This window comes from Ictidomys tridecemlineatus, chromosome 2 (assembly GCF_052094955.1).
Source record: "Ictidomys tridecemlineatus isolate mIctTri1 chromosome 2, mIctTri1.hap1, whole genome shotgun sequence".
Taxonomy (NCBI): Eukaryota; Metazoa; Chordata; class Mammalia; order Rodentia; family Sciuridae; genus Ictidomys; species Ictidomys tridecemlineatus.
Window position 1 is genome coordinate 82,706,118 of NC_135478.1, and position 25,995 is coordinate 82,732,112.

General features: G+C 36.8%; 1 protein-coding gene across 6 annotated transcripts in view; it reads left to right on the top strand.

Annotated features, from left to right (window-relative positions):
• Taok3 (TAO kinase 3) overlaps positions 1–25,995 on the top strand; it is a 189,204-nt gene that overhangs the window by 117,772 nt on the left and 45,437 nt on the right. For all 6 annotated transcript variants that reach the window (XM_005336826.5, XM_078039046.1, XM_021734243.3 and 3 more), the window contains 5 exons: positions 2,316–2,429; positions 3,942–4,033; positions 15,400–15,493; positions 16,635–16,716; positions 23,191–23,358. In XM_005336826.5, coding sequence (XP_005336883.4) covers positions 2,316–2,429; positions 3,942–4,033; positions 15,400–15,493; positions 16,635–16,716; positions 23,191–23,358 — 550 coding nt within the window. The remainder of the gene's footprint in view (positions 1–2,315; positions 2,430–3,941; positions 4,034–15,399; positions 15,494–16,634; positions 16,717–23,190; positions 23,359–25,995) is intronic.

Sequence of the window (25,995 nt, forward strand, 5' to 3'; positions counted from 1 at the left end):
TTAGCTCCTACCACCTGATCTCTCAGTTATAGCCACACTTCTGTCACCTCTGCTCTGTAGGGAGCTGTCCTCCAGGCTGAGTGTTAAGGGAAATTTGATGAAGAACCCAGTGACCTTTGGATACTGTGTCAAGAAGAAAAGAAAATTAACCTTCCTGGCATATATTTATTTCTTAGCTGAGTTCCTTCTTTCTGCCTTTCCTATTGTAAATGGCAAGTTACTCATACATAAATAGATATTAAAATATTTTTCATTTCTATAGTCCATATAGATATGAACTCCAAAAAGTATAATCTTTATTTCAATGGAGGCAGAGATGGGGGCTCAGAAAGATTTCAATAACATTTAGATAATAGCATTTAGATAATAAAATAGGGACTGAAATTCAAATTTCTTAACTCCTAATGCAATCATCCAGGGCTTCTATTTTATATTCCCTTTATTTCTTCTTTTCTTTCTCCCCCTGTGCTAGGGATTGAACAGAAGCCTCATGCATGCTAAGCAAGTGTTCTACACTCATCTATACCCAGCCCCTATCTTATATTTTCTGCACTATAACTCTACTTTTCTCTCTCTACTAACCACTCCTAAAGAGTGATGTTGTTCCCAAACTTTGCTTCCCTCAGTAAAGAGCTTTTGGCAGTTACTGTGCTGAATAGTGGAAGTAGTGGAATAGTCAGTAGATATAAAGGATCTGACTTGGCTCACAGACAAAAGGAAACACTTGGCATTTACTAGGAAGAAGTGAAACTATTAGGTCATAGTTCCCCCTTTTGCTTCTGTTTAAGTCCCCCTACGGGAGCCATCACCAGTTACTAGCTGGTTTATTTATAAAAATGAAGTATCATGGGCTCAGGGTGTAGCTCAGTGGCAGATTACTTCCCTAGCATGTGTGAGGACTGGGTTCCATCCCAGCCCTATAGAAGGAATAAATAAATAAATAAAGATGAAGAATTAACCTAATCATGGCTGATAAATATTGATTCAGTACATTTACCATGATATCTACGGAGTTGACAACTTTTCTTTCAAATGTATTTCTTTGGTACTAAGATGTTATTAATGAATGTTGACTTACTTATAACAATTTTGCTGCTTTTATTGAAACCTAAAGTTCAGCTTTTTGGGTGTCATTATTACCTTAAATCTGCACATTGTTTTACTGTTTTATTCTGTATAATACATTATCTTCTTTAGTTTATAAAAGAAGTTGAAAAGACAAAACAATTTAAAAATGTGCTTTAAATTTTTAAATGAGGACCATATCTCAGATTTTTGTTACTAAAGAAAAATAAATGATGCTTTTTTTTTTTAATTCTCTTTGCCAATGCCTAAAATCATCATGAGGAAGGTAACTGAATTTACAAGGAAAGTTTTTATAAAAGTTGTTTTGGAAGCATTCAAACCTGATCATTTTCAACTTGACATAAGTTCCTCATTTTCTGTTTTATCTTTCCATAGCCCATCAACTTACAACTCTTAGTTGCTAGTACCCATTACACATCATGTCTTAAAAAAAAAAAAAGAATGAGTACATCCACATCTTCTCATTCTAAATTATCATACTGATGAATTAATTTTTAAATCATATTTTTAAAACATTTTGCTGCATAAAACATCTGATATCCTTAGTAGTGACCACTTGAGACTCATTGTAGTAATACAAGAGAAATGCAATTTCCTAACCCCTAATCCTTGTTTGTTTTGATCTTTCAGGGTCTTCTTTTTACTGTATGGTGTTACTTTAAAATAACACCTTCTATATAACATGTACCCTCAAATGCCTTAGAGTGGCAGTTACACTTAAAAGCAAAGAGAAAGGGTCACAGGCAAGAAAGAAAAGGTATGTGTGTAGTTGAGGACTATTGGTTAGGTAGTCAACACAGAGTCATCACAGTTTTATTTAGGTTCCAAAAATGTCGTGGAACTTGGGAGAGAGAAAAAAAAAAGGCAATTCCACATTTCACCAATCTTCCCAGCACAGGGAATACTGCTGGTGACGGGATTTAGCATTTAAGAATATGCCTTTATAAGTAGCACCTGGTGAGATTTCCTTGTCTGCCACCTCTGCCTTTTTCCTCACTGTGCCCCCTCCCTCTGAAGAAATCCTCACCTTTAAGTAATGACTACAACCTGCCCATAAGTACACCCAGGAATCTGGGCCCCTTAGAACATGTGGTTCTTCCTAAATCCCTTTCTGGCTAAGTTTTTTTTTTTTTTAAACAAAGTTTTTGCCTTATTAATTGCATGTTCTGACCTTTTCCATAATCAAAATTGAAAAGTAATTTTCTAACCCTATTATTTTTTTCCTATAGGGATATTAAAGCAGGAAATATTCTCCTAACAGAGCCAGGTCAGGTGAAATTAGCTGATTTTGGATCAGCCTCAATAGCTTCTCCTGCCAACTCCTTCGTGGGCACACCTTACTGGTATGTAAGTTAGCAAATATGACATTGTTTTCCCTAGCATTGGTTTGGAGGTTGTTTGTTTTTATTTTTGAGATAGGGTCTCCCTCAGTTGCCAAGCCTGATGTTTAACTTGTAATTCTCCTGCCTCGGCCTCCCAAATAGCTGAGATGACAGGTGCCAGCAGGCCTAGTAATGGTATCATTTTGTTTTGTTTTTTGACAGTGTCTTAGCAGTATACCCCAAAGGGAAATTTTGTTTGAAAAGATTAGAATTACTCAGTAGAAGAAAGAGAGAGAGAGAGAAAGACTCTCTCAGTATAAAAATCACTTTAAATTGTTCCAATGTGGTAGATGTCACTGTGTGTAAACTGAGCCAGACTATCAAAACACTCACCAAGCTCAGGTTTTCTTTTTCATTTGAGGTTTATTTGAACTTTTCTCTTGAACCAGTTTTCAGGTAAGGACAAGAGGACTTCTTTAGGCTTATCTGTCTAACAGCAAGCGTAAGTGATACTTTCTGATGAAAAAAATCTCAGTTCAGGTCTTTGTTGAGTTCTCTGATGCTTCACCTAGCATGGCATTCCCACTCCAAGTTTTTCATCCTATTCCCTTCTAGATTCCTTTCTTTTCTTTCATAGACACATTGGAATTTCATTATATTTTGCAGAATGACTTATATCCCTGCAAAATTACTTACCTACTAAAAAAAATCAGTTGCCATTTGGATTTTTCCCCTCATAATCAGATAGCATTTACTAAGCAAATGTTTATACATAATAACAGAACACAGTACTGCTCAAAGCAAACCCAACCTGATATAATCCCTGCCCTGCTAATGAAAATGTATTAAAGACAAGCCTGTGAGGTGACATCCATTACCATAACCTATTTGTTTTATAAGTTGTAGTATCTTTGGAATAGCTGATGACTTTGCTTTATGTTGTCCCACAAGATATTTTTTTTGTGTTGTTTAAAGTAATTTATTTGTTTCCTGGGCATAGAGGCACAGGCCTGTGATCCCAGCAACTTGGGAACCTGAGGCAGGAGGATCATAAGTTCAAGGGCAGCCTGGGCAATTTAATGAGACCCTATCTTAAAACAAAAAATAAAAAGGGCTGAAGATGTAGCTCAGTGACATAATACCCCTAGGTTCAATCCCTTGTACCAAGAATAAATAAATATTTTTTAAATTTCATATGTATTAATCCTTTATGAATCTCTATGAGATAACTGCTAGAATTCTTTCCATTTTGTAGATAAATTAACTGATGTACAGATAGGTTAGATAACCTACCCAAGATCAACCTGATAGTGAAGCATGGAATCAGGATATATTGAATACAGTGTCATTTCATGTAGATCATTAAATATGCTGATATTTTGAATAATGTTCTTTAAAAACAATTTATCGAAGGAAATCTAACAGATAAAAAATGTTGAATATCCTTAAGAACTGCTATTTCATTGACTCACTTTATAAAAAAGAAATGGTTTTTAAAACTTACAACTTGAGTTTTGCACATTTTGTTGGCAGGATGGCTCCAGAAGTTATCTTAGCTATGGATGAAGGACAGTACGACGGGAAAGTCGATGTTTGGTCACTCGGAATCACCTGTATTGAATTGGGTAAGTGAAGAGGGTTGTTTTGGTTGTATTTTTGAGACTCACTCCTTATGATTGTCAATTAACTCCTCCACCTTTTATTTGTTTCATTTTGTTTTTGTTTTTGTGGTTCTGGGCATTGAACTCAGGATCTCGTAACTACTAGGCAAGTGTTCAACCACTGAATGACTTTCCCAGCCCTTCATCCAGTTATTATTTATTATTTAACTGCTACATGTGTGCCAGGCAATGCGAATTTATTATAGATATTTCTGTGCTCTTGTACAACACAGAAGATTGCTTTCTCTTAGCTGCATTTCATGTTATTATTTTAATTAAAAGAATTTGAACAGACATAGGTGTTTACAAACATGGAAATATAAGACAGTGTATACTAATATTTGAAAAACATTAATTCTCCATACTATGAGTAACATGTGTCCTGTCTTCACAGTAGTATTCATTACTTTAATTTATACTTCAACTTGAAGAAGGAAATCCAAAAAAGTGATAGAAGGCTTCTGAGCCTGTACTCCAAAACTGTATATGACCCACATAGAGTACAACCTTGGAGAAAACTTCATATTAGAAGATATATCAACCATAAAATTGTTCCCCAAAATATTGTTTGTGAAATTATCTAAAATTCCATGGAATCTCTTCTCCAGTTGTATATTTTGAACTTCAATATATCTTGAATTGGGCTGGGGATGTGGCTCAAGCGGTAGTGCGCTCGCCTGGCATGCGTGCGGCCCGGGTTCGATCCCCAGCACCACATACCAACAAAGATGTTGTGTCCGCCGAGAACTAAAAAATAAATATTAAAAAAAAAATTCTCTGTCTCTCTCTCTCTCTCTCTCCTCTCTCACTCTCTCTAATAAAATATATATATATATATCTTGAATTACCTTTATCCAATAGTGAATTTAACAAATTTGCCAACTAGTAAATTTAGCAAATGAATCTCTTGGTGGTGGGATGGGCCTCTGATTTGTAACCCTTGCCAATTCCCCCAGTGTAAATACTCCCACTGTGGCACTTCAAAGCTACCAGTGTGCTGTTTACTAGATGTGAACTTGAGGAAAGATATAGACAGTTGGCCTTCCAAAGCCAGGATGAGCTGGCTCATAACCCTGACTTTATCTAGATATTTATAGATTTTAAATTAAAATTTTTTTTAAGTTTAAGATCAGTTTTTAAAAAGTTCTTTTGTCTGATTTTCTAAATTTAGACTTTGATTTTTTTTTTTCTTTCCTGGTCTCCAAATTGATCCTGTAAGGATTTTCTGAGTTCCAATTTGATTCTCGATTTCTGGTTTTCTTTTTCTAAAATGTTTGACCTACAAAGTACATTACCAGTGCTTCATTGAACCCTTTCAACCAAGGAACATAGGATAAGGATGTAGTTTTTTCTGTTTTTCTAACATTAAAGAGATATTAGTGGAAAAATTTCCAAGAGAAAAATTAGAACAGTCACTTAATTTGTTTTAATTAAGTGATAGATTCACATGGTTTTTAAATTAAAAAGTCCAACAAAATGGTGAGATGTTGAGAGCCACAGCCAAAGGGGCCCCAGCAAACTTCCAGCTGCCAGCAAGCTTCAGACTGCCCCAGCAACATCTAGCTGATTGGCTCCTCTGCGGTGATGTTCATTGGGCTGTTTCCCTGCCCTTCAGACTGCCAGCTGATGATTGGCTCACAGCGGCCCCAGCAACATCTAGCTGATTGGCTCCTCCACGGAGCTGCTCATTGGGTGACTTCTTTGGCTCTGCCCACGCAACCCAGCCAATCGGCCTCAAGAGAGGAGGATTGTGGGAGGTGGAGAGGCTGGTGTGAGAGAGAGAGGCTTGTGGAAGCCGGTGGTGGCAGTTGGGCTCTGAGGGTTTTTCCCTGGAGCTGTTTTGTTTGGCGTTTGTAGTTCTAAAAATAAAGTTAGTTTCTTTTTGACAAGTGGCTCCTGATTTGTGCCAAGCCAGACTTCGGCAGTGAGACCCTGTCTCAGAAGATGGAAATTTTTAAATGTATATATATAAAACAACATATAATAAAAGGGTATCTTCTTCTTCTATTCCTGGCTCTATCCACATATTTCCCATCCTCCTGCTCCACCCCATCCACACACAGAGAATCACTATCACTAATTTCTTATGTATCCTTCCAGAGTTTTTTATTAATATACAAATGAATGGGAATCTATGCTTTTTAGGGGGCGTGCTGAAGATTGAACCATGGCCCCTCAACTATATCCCTGTCCCAGTATATACTGATTATATTCATTTTCACACCCAAGTTGACATATACATGTGGTTCCATGTTTTGATTTTTTTAATTAATAATACCTTAAGGATTTAAAAAATATTACTTAGTGATCTTTTCCATTGTTTTGATGGCATTGTTTTATTCCAGTGTATGGATACATAATAATTTATTTAATTGGTTCCATACTAATAGACATTGAGGTTATAGATTTCTTTTTTGAATTCTAATATTTTACTAGTCTGTTTCATTGCAAAGGATATTATTAAGATTTATTCTACTGATTTTGAGTGGCTCTCATCAGAAATACTTGCATATTTAAAAAAGACTTAGGATGGACTTCCAATAACACTCTGCAGAACTTGACTGAGTAATGGTAAAACTCTTACAGCCCAAACTAGCCAAAGCAATTGTGAACAAATAGAATTCAGGCAGAAGAATCACTGTACCAGAATCCATACCATAATAACTAAATTAGTAAAGTGTTGATCCAGGTAAAGACTAGTATCCAATAGAATAGGGGGAAAAAATCTAGAAACAGACTCATATGAGTCAGATTTTAGTATAAGAAAAATCTTTGTAGATTAATGGAGAAAGGGTGGCTCATTTGTTAAACAATACTGATAGATTTTGGTAATTATATGATAAGGACTAAAATTAGATTCCTAGGTATACCATACATTAAAATAAATTCCAGATTTGTTAAATATCCAAAAATTAAAAGTAAAACTTTAAAAGATTTAAGAGAATATCCCTCATGTCTCAGTTTTAAGGTCTCTCAAATAAAGTTAATAATAACACCTACTTTGTGGGGTTGTTTTGGTGATGGATTAATTAATAAACAAAGCAATTAATTGAACTGGTATATAGTAAGCATTGTGTAAATATATTATTACTTTCAATTGCCTTTATAAGTATAGGGAAGAATTTTTTCTAAATAATATTTTTAAAACATAATGACAAATTTTAATGAAAAGTCATAGACAGAGAGAAGGTAGGTGAAATGGATCTAACCAGCAGAGTGTTGGTTCAGAATTTATAAAGAACTTTTACAACTTCTTTACTAAAAAGAAAAAGACCAAACAACCAGAAGGAAAAAGAAAAAAACTGAGTACAGAATTTGATCAAACAATTCTTGAAGAGGAAACCTAAATGAACAGTGAGCATTGGGAAATGTTCATTCTCATTAATGTTTGGGGACATCCGAGTTAAAACTATTTTAAATCTCCCAGATTGACAAAAGGTTTTAATTCTTCGAATAATAAATTGGGAGAAGCTGCTAGGGAAAAAGACTTTTTCCTGCCATTGTAGGAACGACACTAATAAGACCCCTCTGGAATGTCAACTGGTCAGCCATAGCTAGTAAAACTGAGGAGTGGTCTCAATGACCCAATGTTCCACTTCTCAGACACAGAGAAATATTTTGCAGGTGCATTGGAAAATGTGTTCAAAGATGCAGCCCTGTTGGTAGGAACCAGAAAAGGTGGAGATGACCTAAATTCTTATTCAAAGGAGAATGGATAAATAAATTGTGGCATACTATATCACAGTTAATAATGAACAAGATCTACATTACCATCATGGATAGATCTAAAATCAGAGTATCTAAAGAACAGAAAATTGAGGAAGTACATATACAGTATCATGTCAATTATGGAGGTTATATAAGTGCTTTTATATGTTGTTAAGATCCTATGAATACTAATAGAGTATAGCATAGATATAAAAGATACAACTCCAGAATAGTAAGTCGGGAGAATGGAAGGGAAGAGATATCTTTTTTTTTTTTAAAGAACAAAGATCTGAAATAAAACAAAAAATGATAATCTAATTGTAGGTATCTACTATAATATTCTACAGATTTTTTATGCTTTACATATTGAGCATTTAAGTTTTTGAAAAATTAGAAATAAAAGCACATCCTTTGTAAGGAGACTATTCTCTGCATAACAGAGAGTTAGCAGTATAGAATAAGTTTCAGAATTAAACACCCTGGGTTTGAATCTTGGCTTCACCACCACTTGGCTGGCAGGATCGCCAGGTATGGCTGTAACATCATGCCAGCAGGTATTCACATAGTCTAGGATATAAGTGATAACTCCCGGAGCTACGTGACATGTTGATGCTGGCTGTGTGATCTTGGACCATTTTTTTTTTAACTTCTCTTACCCTCAGTTTTCTCATTTGCTAAGTGGAAATAACAATACATAGGTATTTTCAGGTTTCAAAATAAGTTAAAATAAATATTTAACATAGTGATTGGCACATACCAAATACTGAATACCAGCTAATTATACTCATGAGATTATTATTTTTTTTGCAATTTAATTTTTAGGAAATACGAATGACTGAAATTTTACCTATAATGCTGAAACCAGCAACTCCTTGGTTGATATTTTAAGAGAATGTACCAGCCAGGTTGAACCTCATAGCAAATTAGTGCTCACCCATAGTTTACACAAGTGTTTTTCTTACCAAAATCCTTCTGGAATGTAACATGGATTCCATCCTTCTCAACCGGACAAAAACAACAACAAACGCCCTTTTCTGATGACTCAGATCATCACGTTAGGTTTTACACCCTATAGAGATATAGTAATGACTCATGTTTCACGCATCACTTGACATTAGGCAAACAGGTAGAGATGCCAAGAAACATCTGAAGTCTTCCTCTCTTGCAACAGCCCCTGCCCAGTGCCTGTTTCCTGATTTTATCTTTGTTTAAAAATAATTGAAATATGTGTAATGACATGCTGTCAGCCTAATTCTGATTACCATTTATGAAATGACTTCCCAAATTAAAAGACAAGATGGCCTTCTCCCCAAGGGTTGTTGTCATCTACAGTTAGAAAGACTTTCACATTGAAAGGGGATAGTATCAAATTGTGATTTAAAAAAAAAAGTCTGCAGTCAGATAAACTCATGTTCTAATTCTAGTTCTGACATTTCTTAGTTACGTGATTTGGGTCAAGTTATTTTAACTGTCTGTGAAATTTGTATAATAAGATTCCCTACCTTATGGGAATTGTCTGGATTAAATGAAAATATGGATTTCAGGTGCTTTTTATTGTATTATGTGTTCTTAATAAATGTCAGTAATCATCAGCACTATCCTGGGACAATGGTAGTTCATCCAAATTTTTAACATCTCTTTAAAACCAGGAGGTAACAAGGTCTGGGGTCAGTTAATAACAATACATTGTATACTTGAAGTTGCTGGGCATAGATCTTAAATTTTCTCAAAACAACTAAAAGTTGTAACTATATGAAATGGTAAATATGTTAATTGTGGTAATCACTTTGCAGTGTAGATGAATAACAAAACATCATTTTATATATACCTTAGAATATTTTAATTAATATTTTTAGAAATAATGTTTGTCAAAAATCCAATAAAATAAATATAATTTTTTTAAAAAAGCAGGAGAGGGCTGGGGATGTGGCTCAAGCGGTAGTGCGCTTGCCTGGCATGCGTGTAGCCCGGGTTCGATCCTCAGCACCACATACTAACAAAGATGTGTCCGCCAAAAACTAAAATAAATAAATAAATTAAAAAGACAGTTACTATTATGGCATTATGTAAAAATGTGGATGTGTAACCGATGTGATTCTGCAATCTTTGTAATGTTTTGAATAACCAATAAAATTAAAAGAAAAAAGAAAAAAAAGGAGATATTTTATAGGCCATAGCATATTATAATTGGCAACATTTTCTCTAAGTTATAAAATAAGGGTGTATATTAAATAGTTTTACATCTTATAATCAATGGCATCTTAGATGCAGAGTCATAAAATAGTAGAATATTTACTATTACAAACATTCACAAAATTGTTACTTGCCAGGGACTCTTAATTTCTCAGCCATTATTTAAAAATCATATCAGTAATATAATAAATAATATAAGTATTTCTTTAACAGCTTTATCATATATCTTCATTTCCCTAGCATTGATTCTGTTAATGTAAACACATAAGAAGAGTTATTTTCCCTTTTTAAATAAAAGAAAGTTAAGCTATTTCAGATATACTGTATGCAGTGGTTTTTCTGTATGTTTGAGGTTTAATGAAATTACAGGTGCAAACAAGGTACTTTAAATTGTACTTTTAATGTTGGAATTACATTGAAAGTGTGAATAAATAGTGCATGATGTCCCCTTTTCTTTTTGATATCTAGCTCTTCTGTAAGTGTATATTTTTTAAAAACACCCTAACCTAGAAATCAAATTGCTGAGGTCACATTACAAAGCCAGACAATAGTAATGTCATTGCCACTGCTCCTCTGTCCGAAGAGCAAGCCTTAGAGTCTCTACATGCTTAAGCCTGTTTTAGAAACCATCTTCTGCTGAACTCATCATCCATCAAAAGCTAGTTAAATGCATGACTTTTGTGAAAACTCGTGGACATTGAAAAAGTCCAGTCACCAGATACTGTTTTTCAAGATTTTTTTTCAAGAGAAACTAATCTTGATGCTCCAGACACTTCCTTCACCAGCAAAGATCCACTTTGAAGAAACTGTGCTCAGAAACAAGTGGAGCTTGTGGCTTCTTTGCCTGGAATCTTCATCAGACAGCCATTCTAATCTGTCAGGTGCTGTGATGGCCTGGGGGAATGGAGTTAGACTCAATCTTCTACAACTGCTGCTTTTTCTTTTCATTTTGAAATTCTAGTACTATCTATCCATAAAATGAACAGGGCTATTGAAGAGGTACTGTGACCTAGTAAAAGGACCACAGACCTTCGAATCTTACAGGACTAGGTTGAAATTCTGATTTAGCCACTTACTCTGTGACTGAGTTTCACTGTTTAGCCTAGAGGAACCTTGGTTTCTTCAGTTAGAGAATTGGAAGGATGAAACTTATTTTGTCAGGCTCTTTTAAAAATTAGGAATAATAGATGTGATAGATGGAAGGCAGTGAGTGCCCAGAACAGGAACTCAATAAATGGTGGCAGTTATTATTATCATTAATTGTGATGGTTGTCAACCACATTCATTCATAAGAAACCTTTTGCCTTTTTAAGTGGTATTTATCTAAAAAGAGAGGCAACCTTTGATCTCCCTCAAAATAAAGCCCAATCCAGTCACTCAGATTTAGCATGATCCTTGGCAAGCAGTGTAGTTTGCTGAAACTTCATTGAACTGACCTCTCTGAACCTTGATCTTGTATAACACAGATGAAGCAGCCATAAAAATGTAATCATTGTCTTTAAGTTCAATAGAAACTGCTACTTTTTCTTTTAGTATAGTTAATTTACCTTTTTTATGCTTCTACTCTCTCCTTTCATTTAGGAAAATATGGATTCCTTATCACAAGGTGGCTTCAGAAGTGCTCCCAATCCCTATTCTGCTTCTCCTATAGACTCTCTAAGCCAACTGTCATAATCTACAGGAGGGGCGATAAGCTCTCTGTAAAGAGCCAGAATACAAGTGTTTCAGGCTTTGAAGGCCACAGTGTCATCACAACTACTGGTGAAAGCATCTGTAGACAATACATTAATGCACAGGCATGGCTGTGTTCCAGTAAAACTGTTCAAAAACCAGCTGCTACCAGAATTTGGCTAACAGGCCACAGTTTTCCAGCCCTGGTATGCTGGCTCTAGTATGCTGGCTCAGTGATGAGTCCTGTCACCACAGCTCAGAGGATTTATGTAGTGCACCTAGCCTTCCTAGGCTTGATCATGGATGAGACCTTCCAAAGCCCAGATTTAGTAAATGTTTCCCAGACCACGGCGCCCTGTGTGGCTGGAATACCTTTAGTCAGTGCTTCTTTGGTAGAGTTATTTATTCTACCAGCATATGGCTGGCTATCTTCGTTCATGGGCAGAGGGCTTGCTTCTTACAGACCTCCCCATTCCTGCTCCAGTCTGAGCTCCTGCTGTTCTCATTACTACTAAGTTTTGTTATTGTTTTATTCTTATCCTCTTCCTAAATTTCTACGTTCCTTTCTTTCTTTCATCCCCTTTCTCTGCTGTTTCTCCTGTGCAATTCAATGTTCTAAAGGTTTTTTGACCTTTTGCCAGCTAGTAAGAGGTTCCTGTCCTACTGCTAGTGAGAAGCATCACATAGTGTCTGGCGACATCCCCAAGGCTTAGTCTCTTCTCAGTCATTTTTGTGACTGTTTGTTGCACAAGGATTCTTTATGGGCAGAGTTTCTTCCTTGCTTCAATTTTCCTTGCCTTCATTTATTTGCAGTGGTTTTTCTGTATGTTTGAGGTTTAATGAAATTGCAGGTGCAGACAAGGTACTTTAAATTGTACTGTTAATGTTGAAATTACATTGAAAGTGTGAATAAATAGTGCATGATATCCCCTTTTCTTTTTGATATCTAGCTCTTCTGTAAGTGTAACCAGGCGCTATTCTCAGCACTAGAAATATAATGATGAAATAATAGACACATCACTGCCATCATGAAGTTTAGCAAAGAGGACACATGTTAAATAAAGAATTCCAAGCTGGGGATGTAGCTCTGTGGTAGAGCACTTCCCTGCAAGTGTGAGGCCCTGGATTTAATCCCCAGCACCTAAATAAATCGATAAGTAGAATTAAAAAATGATGAGGGTTGTGATATGTGGTAGGAAGGGGAAACATAATTTGCCACAACAAAAATCTAATGGAAGACCTAGTGGAAATAAAATTTTATTCAAGATGAAGTCTGAAAGATTGCCAAGAATGAGCCCAAGCTGGGTGTGGAGGCACACCCCTTTAGTCCCAGCTGCTTGGCAGCCTGAGGCAGGAGGATCACTAGAGCCCTGGAGTTGGAAGCCAGTCTAGGCAACATAGTAAGACTCCATCTCAATAAGTTAATAAATAATAAGCCAGATAAAGTTTAGGGAATGAAGGGAATTTTAGGGAACTCACACAGAGCAAACAGCCCTGTGAAAGATTGGGGTTGGTACTTTCAATGAAGTCAAAGATGGCATGAGACAGAGGGCAATGAGTTGCTTCTCAGAACGAGGCTCTGGAGGTAGCCAGGGCCATGTGAACAGAGGACGAAGGCCTCTGTACCAGGACTTGGACATTGTCCCAGGAATCATGAGATTTCCTTGATGTTTACATGGTGAATAGCTTGTTCCACGTGGTTTTTAAAATTTTATTTATAGATTTAGATACCAGGAATTGAACCCAGGGGCACATAACCACTGAGCCATTTCCCCAGCTATTTATTTTTTTTAGAGACAGGGTCTTGGTAAGTTGCTTAGGGCCCTGCTAAATTGCCCAGGCTGGCCTTGAACTTGGGATCCTCCTGCCTCCCCTTCCTGTGTCAGTAGGATTACAGGCATGCCCCAATACGCCCAGTTTCTCATGGTTTTAAAACAGTTAAAGTTGCCAGAAGGCCAGGTTCTAGAATCTTTTTAGTCTCTCTGAACCAGTTTGTCTTCTCATCTGCACTTGAAACCTTCATCCACACTGCAACTTTCAAGTTTCCATTTGTTAACTATTCTGTCCCTAATGTGCCAGTATCTATTTGGTGTGAGTGTAAACAATATTCTGTGGACAGAAAAAAGAAATTCATAGAATCGTAGACTATCACATTCCAGAGATCTCTACAGAGATCTTTGAATGAAGACTGTCAGAGATCCCTCCCAAATGTCACAGGTGAACAATGCAGTCTGCTTCTACCCAAGTGCTACCAGTGACTAGAATCCACTGTTTCTCAATGTTGTCCATCCTGGTGTTGGGTGTTATTTTTTAACCATTCTGCCTTTTACAGATTCTTATTCCTCTGAGTGAAAATAACTCCATTTATTTATTTATTTATTTATTTTTATTTTTTTTGCTACCAGGGATTGAACTCAGGGGTTCTCGAACACTGAGCCTCATCCCCAGCCCTATTTTGTATTTTATTCAGAGACAGGGCCTCACTGAGTTGCTTAGCGCCTCACAGTTACTGAGGCTGGCTTTGAACTTTCCATTCTCCTGCCTCAGCCTTCCAAGCTGCTGGGATTACAGGCGTGTGCCTCCCTGCCAGGCCTCTCCTTAGTTCTTGTTCAGTTTCTTAAACCTGCATAGGATAAGCCCAATTTGTCATTTTAGAAGTGATTAATCTCAAAATTAAGATGCTCACGTGAAACCAGAGATTAGATTATGAATTAGAAAGTAGGACTGTATTAAAAAAATCCATTAGGGTAAGCATGGTGGTATAAGGTGGTGATTTATCTTCTATGCCATAATAACTAATAAATAGCATAAAATTAAATGTGCTCAGAACTAAAGTTCTATTTCTTTACCTTGGTCAATGAGTAGAGCACCTGATATGTGAATAGCATTTTATTACATATTCTAAGAGAATAAAAGAATTCAGGTTATAAGATTGTGCTCTCTTGGAGCACGTGATTTCTTTAGAGAAGAAAGATTTGTGTGTTTATGTAAATAATAGGTGAACATGTGCTAAATGTGCATATCAAGGAAGAGCCTAAAGTTGTCTTATACTCCACTAAGGTGGGGTGAATGCTCTAGAAAGAAATACCTCCAGCTGTCGGTGTAGGTCAGTGGCATAGGGTGTGCTTAACATGTGCCAGACCCTAGGTTCAATCCCCTGCTCTGCAAAGAAAAAGAAATATCTATCTTCTTGAGTTTCTCTTTACGAAGGGATGGACAAGCCCTGATTTATTATCTATTCTTCTCTTCTTTTCAAATCTCCCTCTAGCCCTCCCCCATTTGGTTTTTGACCTGGATGAGCTACCAAACAGTATTCATTGAATAGAATTTTCTTCTGTGCTTTTAGTGATGTTTAAAATGTTCCATTCTGTAATAATGGTATTTTTTCTTTATTCTACTTTTCTTTCTGAATTTTTAAAACACGTACATATTTTTAAATTCACATACATGCAAAGATGTTCATACTCCTAATAGGGAAACAGGCAAAGGTCCGTCTTTTGAATATTCTTGAAAAACATAAGGAATTGTTCTTTTATTCTTTTGAAGTGGGTTCTGTGAGAAACATGGCCAATGTATGTTAAATGACCAGGAGCTTCTGAATGGCTATCCTGGACTGACCTTAGAAATTAAAATAAGTGGTTTACATGGCATGATGACAGTAACGAGCTATCAATATAGCTGCAGAGCATTGCTCCCTAGTTCACTGTCTGCCTGACTTCTTTCGAGAACTGCCTAACTATGGTTGTTTCCTCTTCCAGCGGAACGGAAGCCCCCGCTTTTCAATATGAATGCAATGAGTGCCTTATATCACATTGCCCAGAACGACTCCCCAACGCTACAGTCCAGCGAATGGTAAGACACTGCTACCATCTCCCATCTCTAAGAAGGTCTCCATAGGTATTTGACACTTTAATTAAATGATATTTTGAATATCTGACCTAGAAAGCATTTTATTCCTCCATTGTGTGTTAGAGTAACACAAATACCTCATGAGCAACAGCTGTCTATGCACACATGTGTGTGTGCACATGCAAACACATAGAGTTTCTGCTTCTCCTTGGCTCGACTGTGTTCTTATTTTTTTTATTTTTTAGTTATATATAGATGCAATATCTTTATTTTGTTGATTTATTTTTATGTGGTGTTGAAGATGGAACTCAGTGCCTCACATGTGCGAAGTGAGTGCCCTGCCACTGAGCCACAACTCCAGCCCTTTGACTGTGTTCTTTCTTACTGTGTGCAGTGACTGAAATCCCCCCAGGAACTCACCCAGCTGCCTTCCTGGCCAGTCTAGTCACTCAGGTCCTGACGTCTGGTATTGATCATCTCATCTCTTATCACTTGTCAGCAGAGATAAAGTGCCCCCGCTGATGTCATTATTTTTCCAGTTGTCTTTTTTTCCCCCCTGTATGTATATTTAAATGTTTGGGGGCAGAGAATATACTGTCCATAAAATATAACAAAGTGTAACATTTTGGGGGCCACAAGAATTACAGAAAACTGGCCATTTTAAGGAAGAGTAGACAAAGTGGACCATTCAAAGTAGGAAGTATTCTTATTCAGAAAGCATGTTCCTGGCTTCTCTGTCCCTTACACAGCAAGTCACATGTCATGGGTGGTGGAGGAGTTAATAGGCAACAAAGACTACAGGCTTAACACAATGAGGAGAAAAATGGATATTAAATTAACATAGAAGATAGTATTTTTAGTTTTCTGATATATTATTATATCGTGACCTGACCTTATTTCTTTAAATGTAAAGATGTATGTATATGTTAACTAACTGGAAACTGTCCACGCTTATTACGCAAAAGAATGAATTTTTTGTTACCATAAACCTAAAAATAGTTCAATGCTACTGATATTCCAAAATATTTGATTTTTTAAAAAATCTTCTAAGATATAAAATCTTCCCTTGAATAAAAATTGTTTTAGGTGATCCAAGGGCTCTACAGACCCTCATTTTATCTTCTTTTGATGTATTTGCACACAGGACAGACTCCTTTAGAAGATTTGTTGATTACTGCTTGCAGAAAATACCTCAGGAAAGGCCAACATCAGCGGAACTATTACGGGTAATTTTTCAAATTTATATTTGAGGAGGGGGCTTTAAAGTGCTGTTGTGGGGGAACATGGCAAATCATTCTCCTGGCAGCTCATGGTGACACACTGGCTTAGAGCATGCTGCCTCAACATTTACCCAGAGAGAGCAGGAGGCATAGAAACGGCAGGATTATCACGGTGTGTGCACTGTTTGTTTCCTGTGGATAGTTTTTTTCCCATCATGCCCCTTTCTTTCTCACTCCACCTCCTTTATTGCTTTATGATAAAGAGTATTTCCTCTTCTTGTTCTGGTCATCCTCGTAAAGCTCTGACGACTGACATCTGCCCTTTAGTGGAACTTAAATGCGGTGTCCTCAGGACAGTCTGCTGATGGGTCACATGCTAGCTCAGCAATTTCGAGTTAGTTTGTTGCCACATCTTGAGGCAGTGGAGATGCATGATAACTATACAAAGCTCAAGTTTACATAGTATCATGTCATGCACTCAGTGACAGTAGTTTCACAGCACTGCCTTTATTGGAAGTGAACATCACAGTTTTATGTGTCCATTTTGTGTAACATTGTGCTATAGACTTTGTACAGCGGCCACACTGGTTCATGGACATCAATCAGCAAAGCATGTGGGAATCTTTTACAATATAAATATCCTTTATTTGGCACAGAATGACCCAGGTGTCTAACCTTTTTCTGAATGTGTATTTTTAACTCTTGTTTGTTTCATCTCTACATTGATTGGATTTTGGTACTGAGTGGGTTTTTTGTTGTTGTTTGCTTGTTGGTTTTTTTAAGAATGCCTAAGAAGGACTGCGTTACCTAAATTGTATAAAACTTAAAAATATCAGTTGCCTTTTTCATTAAAGACCACCCTAGCTGGATCACAAATTATTGGTTTATATTTTCTTTTCTTTTCTTTTTAGAACTCTGTAAATATTATTCTACTATTTTCTGGCCTTGAGTGTTCCCAAAGAGATAGACCTGAAGCTGACTATTTTTTTCAGCTAAAAGTAGGTTTTTTCTTCTTGTAAGTAACAGACCACAAGAATATGGTAACAGAAACAACAGGCCCAGGGACTTGGTCTTGTTCTGCTTTGTGGTAGAGCCAGCTCATGTTCTAGACATGAAATGCTTTGTCCATCTGAGCTGCAGCTCTGCATTTCTGTAGGGAAGACAGCAACCAGAGAAAGCACCAGAAACACAAGATGGTATAGTTATCTTTTTCTACGTATGTACAAAATATATATATGTATATATATACATATATATATTTTACATACATATATATGTCACAAAATGATAACTTAAGCTGGGGGAAAGAAATATATTGGGGCTATATTAAAATTAAGGATAAAAAACTCCAGAAAGATAGTACAAAGATTCAAAGATAAAATTTTAGGAAAGCAGACAGTCATAGGATATAAAGCAGAAGTAGGCAGAGATAAAGATAGAAATAAAAGAGTTAAAGAAGAGAAAAAACATAACAGAGGGTAAAATAGCATTCTAAGCACTAATATAATATAGTAAACCAACCCACTTAGGATGTTTCCACTGGTGGATAGTTTTCAGTAATAAAACCAAATTACATGCAAAAAGTAAAGGTTCTAAAGGTAGTTATAGATAAAATAATATATACGGAAGATTAAGGAGATCTAGGAGATACCAACAAATATTTCTGAAAACGAAAATAAAACACAAGAAGGAGAAAATATTTAAATATACCTGAAGAAATCCTTCCTGGAAATAAATGTTCTGATCTTTCTTTGATCTGATTTGGTGTTTATTTGATTTGGTGGACCAAATCTAATACATCCTCTATAAAGAAAGAATATATGTACATACACGCACACACACACACATACACACACACACACATATACATACTCATATATGTATCTGTACATATACATGTAAATATATATATACATATATATGAATGATATGATGCCAGATAGATTCTTTGCAGAAAAAAATTAACCAGGAATAAGGAACTAGAGTGACAGAAGTCACTGTTCTAGGTAAGGTCTGTCTGGGAGGTGTAAACAGAGTCCTGAAGACAGGGCACCAGGGACCCAGTCTTTGGGGTTCAGTAAATCAAACCCTGAGCATAAATACGTCCCTCTTCAGGAACATGCAAAGCTAGAAAATAATAGGACAATGTTTGCAGAATTCTAAGGCAAAGAAAATGAAAACAAAGACTTGGTGACCCAGCCAAAGTGCTCCTCAGTGTTAAAGACAGCTGATATAATCAAGTCTCACAAACTCAGTCAACCCTTCTGGGCTTTTCATCCCCCCAAAACTGATCAATAATGCAATCCTGCTGATCTGGAGATGAAGCACAAACAGTATCAAAATCCTGCCAATCTAGAGATGAAATGAGGAGGGGGGAAGGAGGCAGACAGGTAGCAAAGAGTGGAGTAGGGACTAGAGAAACTAGCAAAAGGATCAGTGGTAAATGCTGGGAATTTAAATTGCCCCCCTAATATTTATTTAGCATGACTAAAGAGATTGTACATTCTTTATTTTAAATAAGCAACACAGATTTCAAAAGGTAAAAATGTAGCAGAAGGCAGAACACGAGCAGTAATTCTCCTTCCCATCGTCCCCATTTTAGTACATTCACCTTCCAGAGAGAATGCACACATATGAAAGTTAATATTCTTTTTATTTTTACACATGTTAGTAAAACATACAAATCATTCTACTTTTTTTTTTAACCTTGTAGTGTATTTAGGATACTGTCCCATTTTATTGCATGCAGAGCTACCTTTGTTTTCAATAGCTCCATATCTATCATTCTCATATCTACCACAATAATTATTTAACCAGCCCGTTTAAGGGTGTCTCTGGTCTTTTCTATTACCAACTGTGCTGCATTGAACATCTTGCACATATTCATTTTGCACCTGTATCATGATATCTAAAGAATAAATTCATGGAGGTAAAATAGCTCATTAAAGGGAATTTAAATGGATGGACTTTAAATTTAAATTGGTACTACCCAACTGTCCTCCAGAGAGGTTGCTTATTAGGAGTTGGGTTAAATATCTTTCAAATACTGAAAATAATTTTTATTTCCTTTTCTGTGAACTCTCCATGATCTTTGCCCATTTTTGCCCATTTGTCTTTTGGTCTATTGGGTTGTTAAGTGTTTTGTTTTGTTTTTACTGTTTTATAGGAACCTTGCAAATTACTATTTTCCCACTCCGTGTGTGTGTGTATGTGTGTGTGTGTGTGTGTGTGTGTGAGAGAGAGAGAGAGAGAGAGAGAGAGAGAGAGAGAGAGAATGTGTATATGGTGCTGGGGCTTGAACCCTGGGTCTTGTACATGACAGGCGAATGCTCTGCCACTGAGTTACAAACCCAGCTCTTTTATATTTTTATTTTGAGATAGGGTCTAGCACAGTGGCTAAGGCTGACCTCAAACTTGTGATCTTACTGCCTTAGCTTCCTGAGTAGCTAGGAACCTGGCCTTCCTATTTCTATTTTTACATGCTGGCCTTTTTTTTTCTTTTTCTTTTTCTTTTCTTTTTTTCTCTCTCTCTCTTATCTATCCTATCTAGTTATTCCCAAATATTTTTCAATAATCCATCTTTTCCTCATATTTTCTTCCTGACATTAAAAGTGTCACTTTTAGTATTGGAGATATAGTTCAGTGGTAGAGTGCTTGCCTAGCATGCATGAGGCCCTGGGTACAAACCCCAGTGCCACCAAAAAAAAACAAAACAAAACAAAGTTTCTTTCACGTTGAATCCAGGTATAAACATTGAAATGCTTTAAAAACAGAATAAAGACATGATAAATATTAGCAATATAAAAAGAATAATGCAACTTGAGAAAATTAGGAATAGGAAATTATAAGTACACTAATTTTTCTCTCTGAGAGTAGATGGCCAATAATATTTCTCAAATAGAAATATGTAGTTTTAAAAAAAAGTAACTACATATAAAATACATATTTATACATACACTACGTACACATACATATTTTTTGTAATCTTTTCTCCCCTTAACTTTGGAGGATCTTTTAGTAACAGATAATTCTTTTCACGAAGAGATTATAACTAAAGTTAAGCAAATATTTTAATTCAGTCTCTTCTAATTCTGTTAAATTCAAATTTATTATAATTTCACAGATTATACTTAAAATTAGCAGGTACAGTCAGATTTCCAAGCAGAATTATTTCTAGATAGCCATTGTTCTGAGAGAAAGAGGGAGGGATGATCTCTAAAATGATATTTCCATAATTTTACAATATTTATTTTTGGATGATGGAATTTAGAGTGATTTATTTTTATTTTCTTTTATGCAGTTTTTTATATTATTTGAATCTTTATTTTCAGAAACAACTAAAGTATTCTTTTTTTACAACTTTTCTTTCATATTATTTATTGATAGTTATCAAAGAAAACACAATTTACCTTTGAAAAGCCTTTTTGTGACATAAACATGTATATATGTACATATAAAAATACATATTTACACATACACTACATATACATATATTTTTAAATAGTGAAGCACTGGTATATAGTATTTAAACTAAAGTATTCTTTTAAGAGGGTCTCAGTTCCTTTTAATTGTATGGGTTTAGAAAACCATGAGTAAGTGGGATTGTTGGCAAAAAAGATGATCAAAGGCATAGAGATGGAAAATGCGTAGCATGAGGCCAGAATTAAACCTCAGAATACAAGCAGGAACCCAGCTATACAAGGCCAGACTTTATCCAAGAGGCAGTAAGGTATTTTTAACATGTCAAGTGTCTTCAAAAGCTTTAAACAGGTAAGGGTTTAATTTAAGTAGGAAAGGAGTGCAGGTCTTCGGGCAGCTCAGCACAGTCACCGTTAACCTAAGCATGTCTTCCTATTCCACCATCCTTAGCATGTGGCTTTTATCTTCCTTGCACCAAATGACTGCTACATGTCTAGAACTCAAGTCTTTAGTCTAGGCAAGAATTACGGGAAAAGACAAAGGGTAAAACCTCTTCTTATGTGCCTTGACTTTTTATTCTAGAAAACAAAACCTTCCTCATCGGCTTCTGCCTGTGTGTCATTGGCCATACTTATGATCTCTGACTACAAGGAAGGGGTGGGGGCAGTTATTTCCCCTCCTCAGAGAGGCTTTCCCCTCATTTCTGCTTTTATATCTGCATGGGGAAATGAAGTTGCCAGAAATCTGACCTCTAGATAGACTGAACAGCTGCCATATTTTCAAGCATATATAATGTGACCCCAGGAGCAGAAAACAAAATATGCACAACTCTGTTTTACAAAAGATAGTGTGTGGTGGAGAGGAGGATCGAGGCAAATTATCAGCAAGAATAGGCTCTGCTTTGCTCTGCTCTTGCTTATTATATTGTTTCAGGTTTAAAAGGTACAAACCTCTCTGTTACTATTGAAGTTCTAGTAATTTTTGTTACTTATGTGATAAAGTAAACCTCAGGAGATAAGAAGGACTGGCAAGGATGTGGAGAAAAGGGAAGCCTTGTTCACTAATGGTAGGAATGTAGATTGATGGAACAGCACAGAGGTTCCTCAAAAAATTAAAAGTAGAACTGCCGTATCATCCAGCAATTTGTCTTCCGGTTCTATACCTAAAGGAAATGAAATCATATCTGGTAAAGATATGTACAGCCCCACGTTCCTCTCAGCATGAGCCACAATAGCCCAAATCAGGAAACAACTTAAGCGTCCATCAGTGGATGAAAGAATAAAGAAACTGTGGTGTGTACACACACACACACATACACACAAACACACATACACACAAACACACATACACATACACATTTTTCAGCCTTAACAAAGGAGAGCCTACTGTTCGCAACAACATAGATGAATCTAGAGAACATCATGCTAAGGGTAAAAAGAAAGCCAGATACAAAAAGAAAAATACTGCAGGAATTCTCTTAAGCATAGAATCTAAATAAAAGAAATGTTTTGTAGAAACAGAGTAGAAAAGTGGTTGCAGGGCTGGAGAATGGGGAGATGAGATCAAAAGTTACAAACTTGCAGTTAATGCGTGTAGAGAGCCAAAGTGCAACATTAAGACTATAGATGATAATACTGTTTTATAATTTCATCCTGGAAATTTGCTCAGGCAGTAGATTTAAGGTACTTTGCTGCACACAAAACACACAAAAGTGATATGAGGTGGATGGACATGCTCATTGACTTCACTGTCGTTATCATTTTGCTGTGTCTATGTATACCAAAACACCTCTTTGCATGTCTTAAATCTGTATAACAAAAAGAAGACTTCTTATACAAACTCTCAGTCAAAATCTACAAAATGGAGCTTGAGGAAGAAGACAAAAGCACACTTATCTCTACATGAGATTTATGGGAGGGTACCTGACATGAAAATCATATCTGGTTATTTCTGCAAAATCCATCATCTTGTTTTATACTTCTCTGTTTACTTTTATACCATCATCTTGTACCAAAAAATGTTTCTTCATTATCGGTTTCTTTTTTCTCCTCCCTCAATCAGCACGACTTTGTTCGCCGAGAACGGCCACCGCGTGTCCTCATTGACCTCATACAGAGAACAAAAGATGCTGTGCGCGAGCTCGATAACCTCCAGTACCGGAAAATGAAAAAGATCCTTTTCCAAGAGACACGAAATGGACCCTTGAACGAGTCCCAGGAGGATGAAGAAGTAGGTTCAGTTTATTCCAGTGGGCAAAGCACCTACTATGTGCAAAAGTTCTGGGCTGGGCACTGTGAGAAAGACTTTTGAAGATAAAAATGCTCCCTTAAGAGACATTTGGGATTGCAGAAGAAACCCTCTTAAAAGAACTCTTCTGAAGGCCATCTAGGGAAAGTGCTAAAGAGTGTATCAGCCTGCCTTTGTGGGATGGGATGGGTCTGCTGAAGGGAATTCATGGAGGTTCCTCTAGCACCTGACGTGGGTGGGTTTTGACAGATAGGCTTAGGCCACCTTAGACTCAGGGGAGGAGGTGTTATAAGCAGAGCAGTTCTCTGCAGCTCAGCAGTGTCGCCCTAAGCAAGTATCCCTCTTCCACCATCCTTAGCATGAGGTTTTTATCTTCTTGAGCTTTAGGAGGATTATCCTGGCAACCTGGACCCCACCTAGATAGCAATCCTTGCCAGAGGTAGTAAGGACAGTGACAATGGGAATGGAGGAGGGGGAGGAGCACGTCGCAGAGATAGATTTGCCAACACATGGCCTCTCACTGAAACTGACAGTGACAGATGAGGAGTTTAAGGTGTCTCTAAGAACTTGAGCCCAACTATTTAAAAGGATGTCAATACCAAGAATGGACAATAAGAACCAAGGAGAAAGAGTAGGTTTAGAGCTAGGCTTGGTGGCGCTTGCCTGTCATCCCAATGACTCGGGAGGCTGAGTCAGGAGGATTGCAGGTTCAAAGCCAGCCTTGGCAATGGCGAGGCACTAAGCAACTCACTGAGACCCTGTCTCTAATAAAATATAAAAAGGGCTGGGGATGTGGCTCAGTGGTCGAGTGCCCCTGAGTTCAGTCCCTGGTACCAAAATTAAAATTAAAATAAAAAAAAAAGAGTGGGTTTAGAATGACTTCAACGTGGTGCCTAATGAGTTTAAGGCCCCAGCATCATATACTACTGACATGGTATATAGAGGAAGTTCTCAAAGGAGAGGCAGCTCCTGGTTTTCCTGAAAAGAACTGCTCAAAGGCCAAAGTGGTGACGGTTGGGACACATGAACAGTGATGTCCAGCAGATGCTTGGGGTATACGAACCTGGAGCACAAGAAAGAGGTCTGGGAAAGGGGGGAGCAGGCTGGGCTTCAAGAGCATTCAGATGGCAGTGAATCTCAGGCTTGAGTGGAGAATGGAAAGAGGGCCTGTGTGTCACAGGAAATAAAGGCATTGCAGACCTCTTCTGAAAAAAAAAAACTTCAGAAGATCTGAGATGGGATGCTGTCAGATGCCAGAGAGGTCAGGATAAACAAGGAGATGTATTTTACACACACACACACACACACACACACACACACACACACACACACACACACATATATATATATAAATAAAATATATGAACCAGGCTTTACAATTAGGGCATCCTTGATGACCTTAATAAAAGCAATTTTACAGGACTAGGTAGGACACATTGTAGATTAGGAATAAATGAGAGATGAGAAAAAGTGGAGACAGCAAAAGTCCATCATCTTAAGATTCAGAAGTTTGGCTAAGAAGATCAGTACGAAGTAGTCAGCATGTAGAAGGTTCATAAGTATGGGGCAGGCCTCAGGTACAGAGGACGTGGAGCCAGGACAGAGGCATTGAAGGTGAAGGAAGGAGATGCAGCTTAAAAAGTGGGATGGGTTGAAATGAGTGCATTGAGTGCATTGCGGCAAGAATTAGCCTTGAACAAGAAGAAGGACCCTGATGGGCATGGTGGTGCACACCTGTAATCCCAGCGACTCAGGCGGCAGGAGGATCATAAGTTCAAGGCCAACCTCAGCAACTTTAGGAACACCCTGCGTCAAAATAAAAACTAAAAAGGGCTGAGGAGGTAGCTCAGTGGTAGAGCACTTATCTAGCATTTGTGAGGCCTAAGTTCAATTAAAGAAAGAGAGAAAGAAAGAACTCCTTTACCTCTAAAACTAAATAAAAGGGAAGGAAGGATGAATGAATTTAGCTTTTTAATATATAAAAAATTAACTTATTTTACCAATAATCATAAAAATGAAACCCAGAAAATGACATTTGAGCTATACAAATCTCTTGTTTACATACATAGAAATGATCCCCTTTAATTGGGAAAATAAATCTGTTAAAAATTTATTATCTATCATTTTTTATTACCCTGTGATTCCTTATATTGCCATGACTAAGTAACAATTCATTAAAGTTATATGTGTACAGTGTGGTTCTATGAAAAGAAAGTTTATTTGTAGCCAAGTTCACTTAATTACATTATATAATCTTATATCAAAAGATATGCCACTGTGATAGATAAATTATATGTTCAGATTATTTTACCACTTTTCAAATAGTAGTCTTTGGACCAGTAGTGATAAATATCAATATTATTTAACAGATATGTTTAATAAGATTACAGAGGTAAGCATGATAGGATTGCTTAAGGGAGGCAGAATTTAATTACCTGTCTAGGACAGTAGAATTAATATCCCTGCTTAGATATAAAGTTACTCAATAATGACTTGCAGAGGAGCATATTGCTTGTCACATTGCTGAAAAACTCTTACCACTCTATTTCAGTTTCAGATGACCACTGCCCTATTTGCAGATGTCCTACGTGTTTGGTGGCCAGCAGTCTCTCTCTAGCA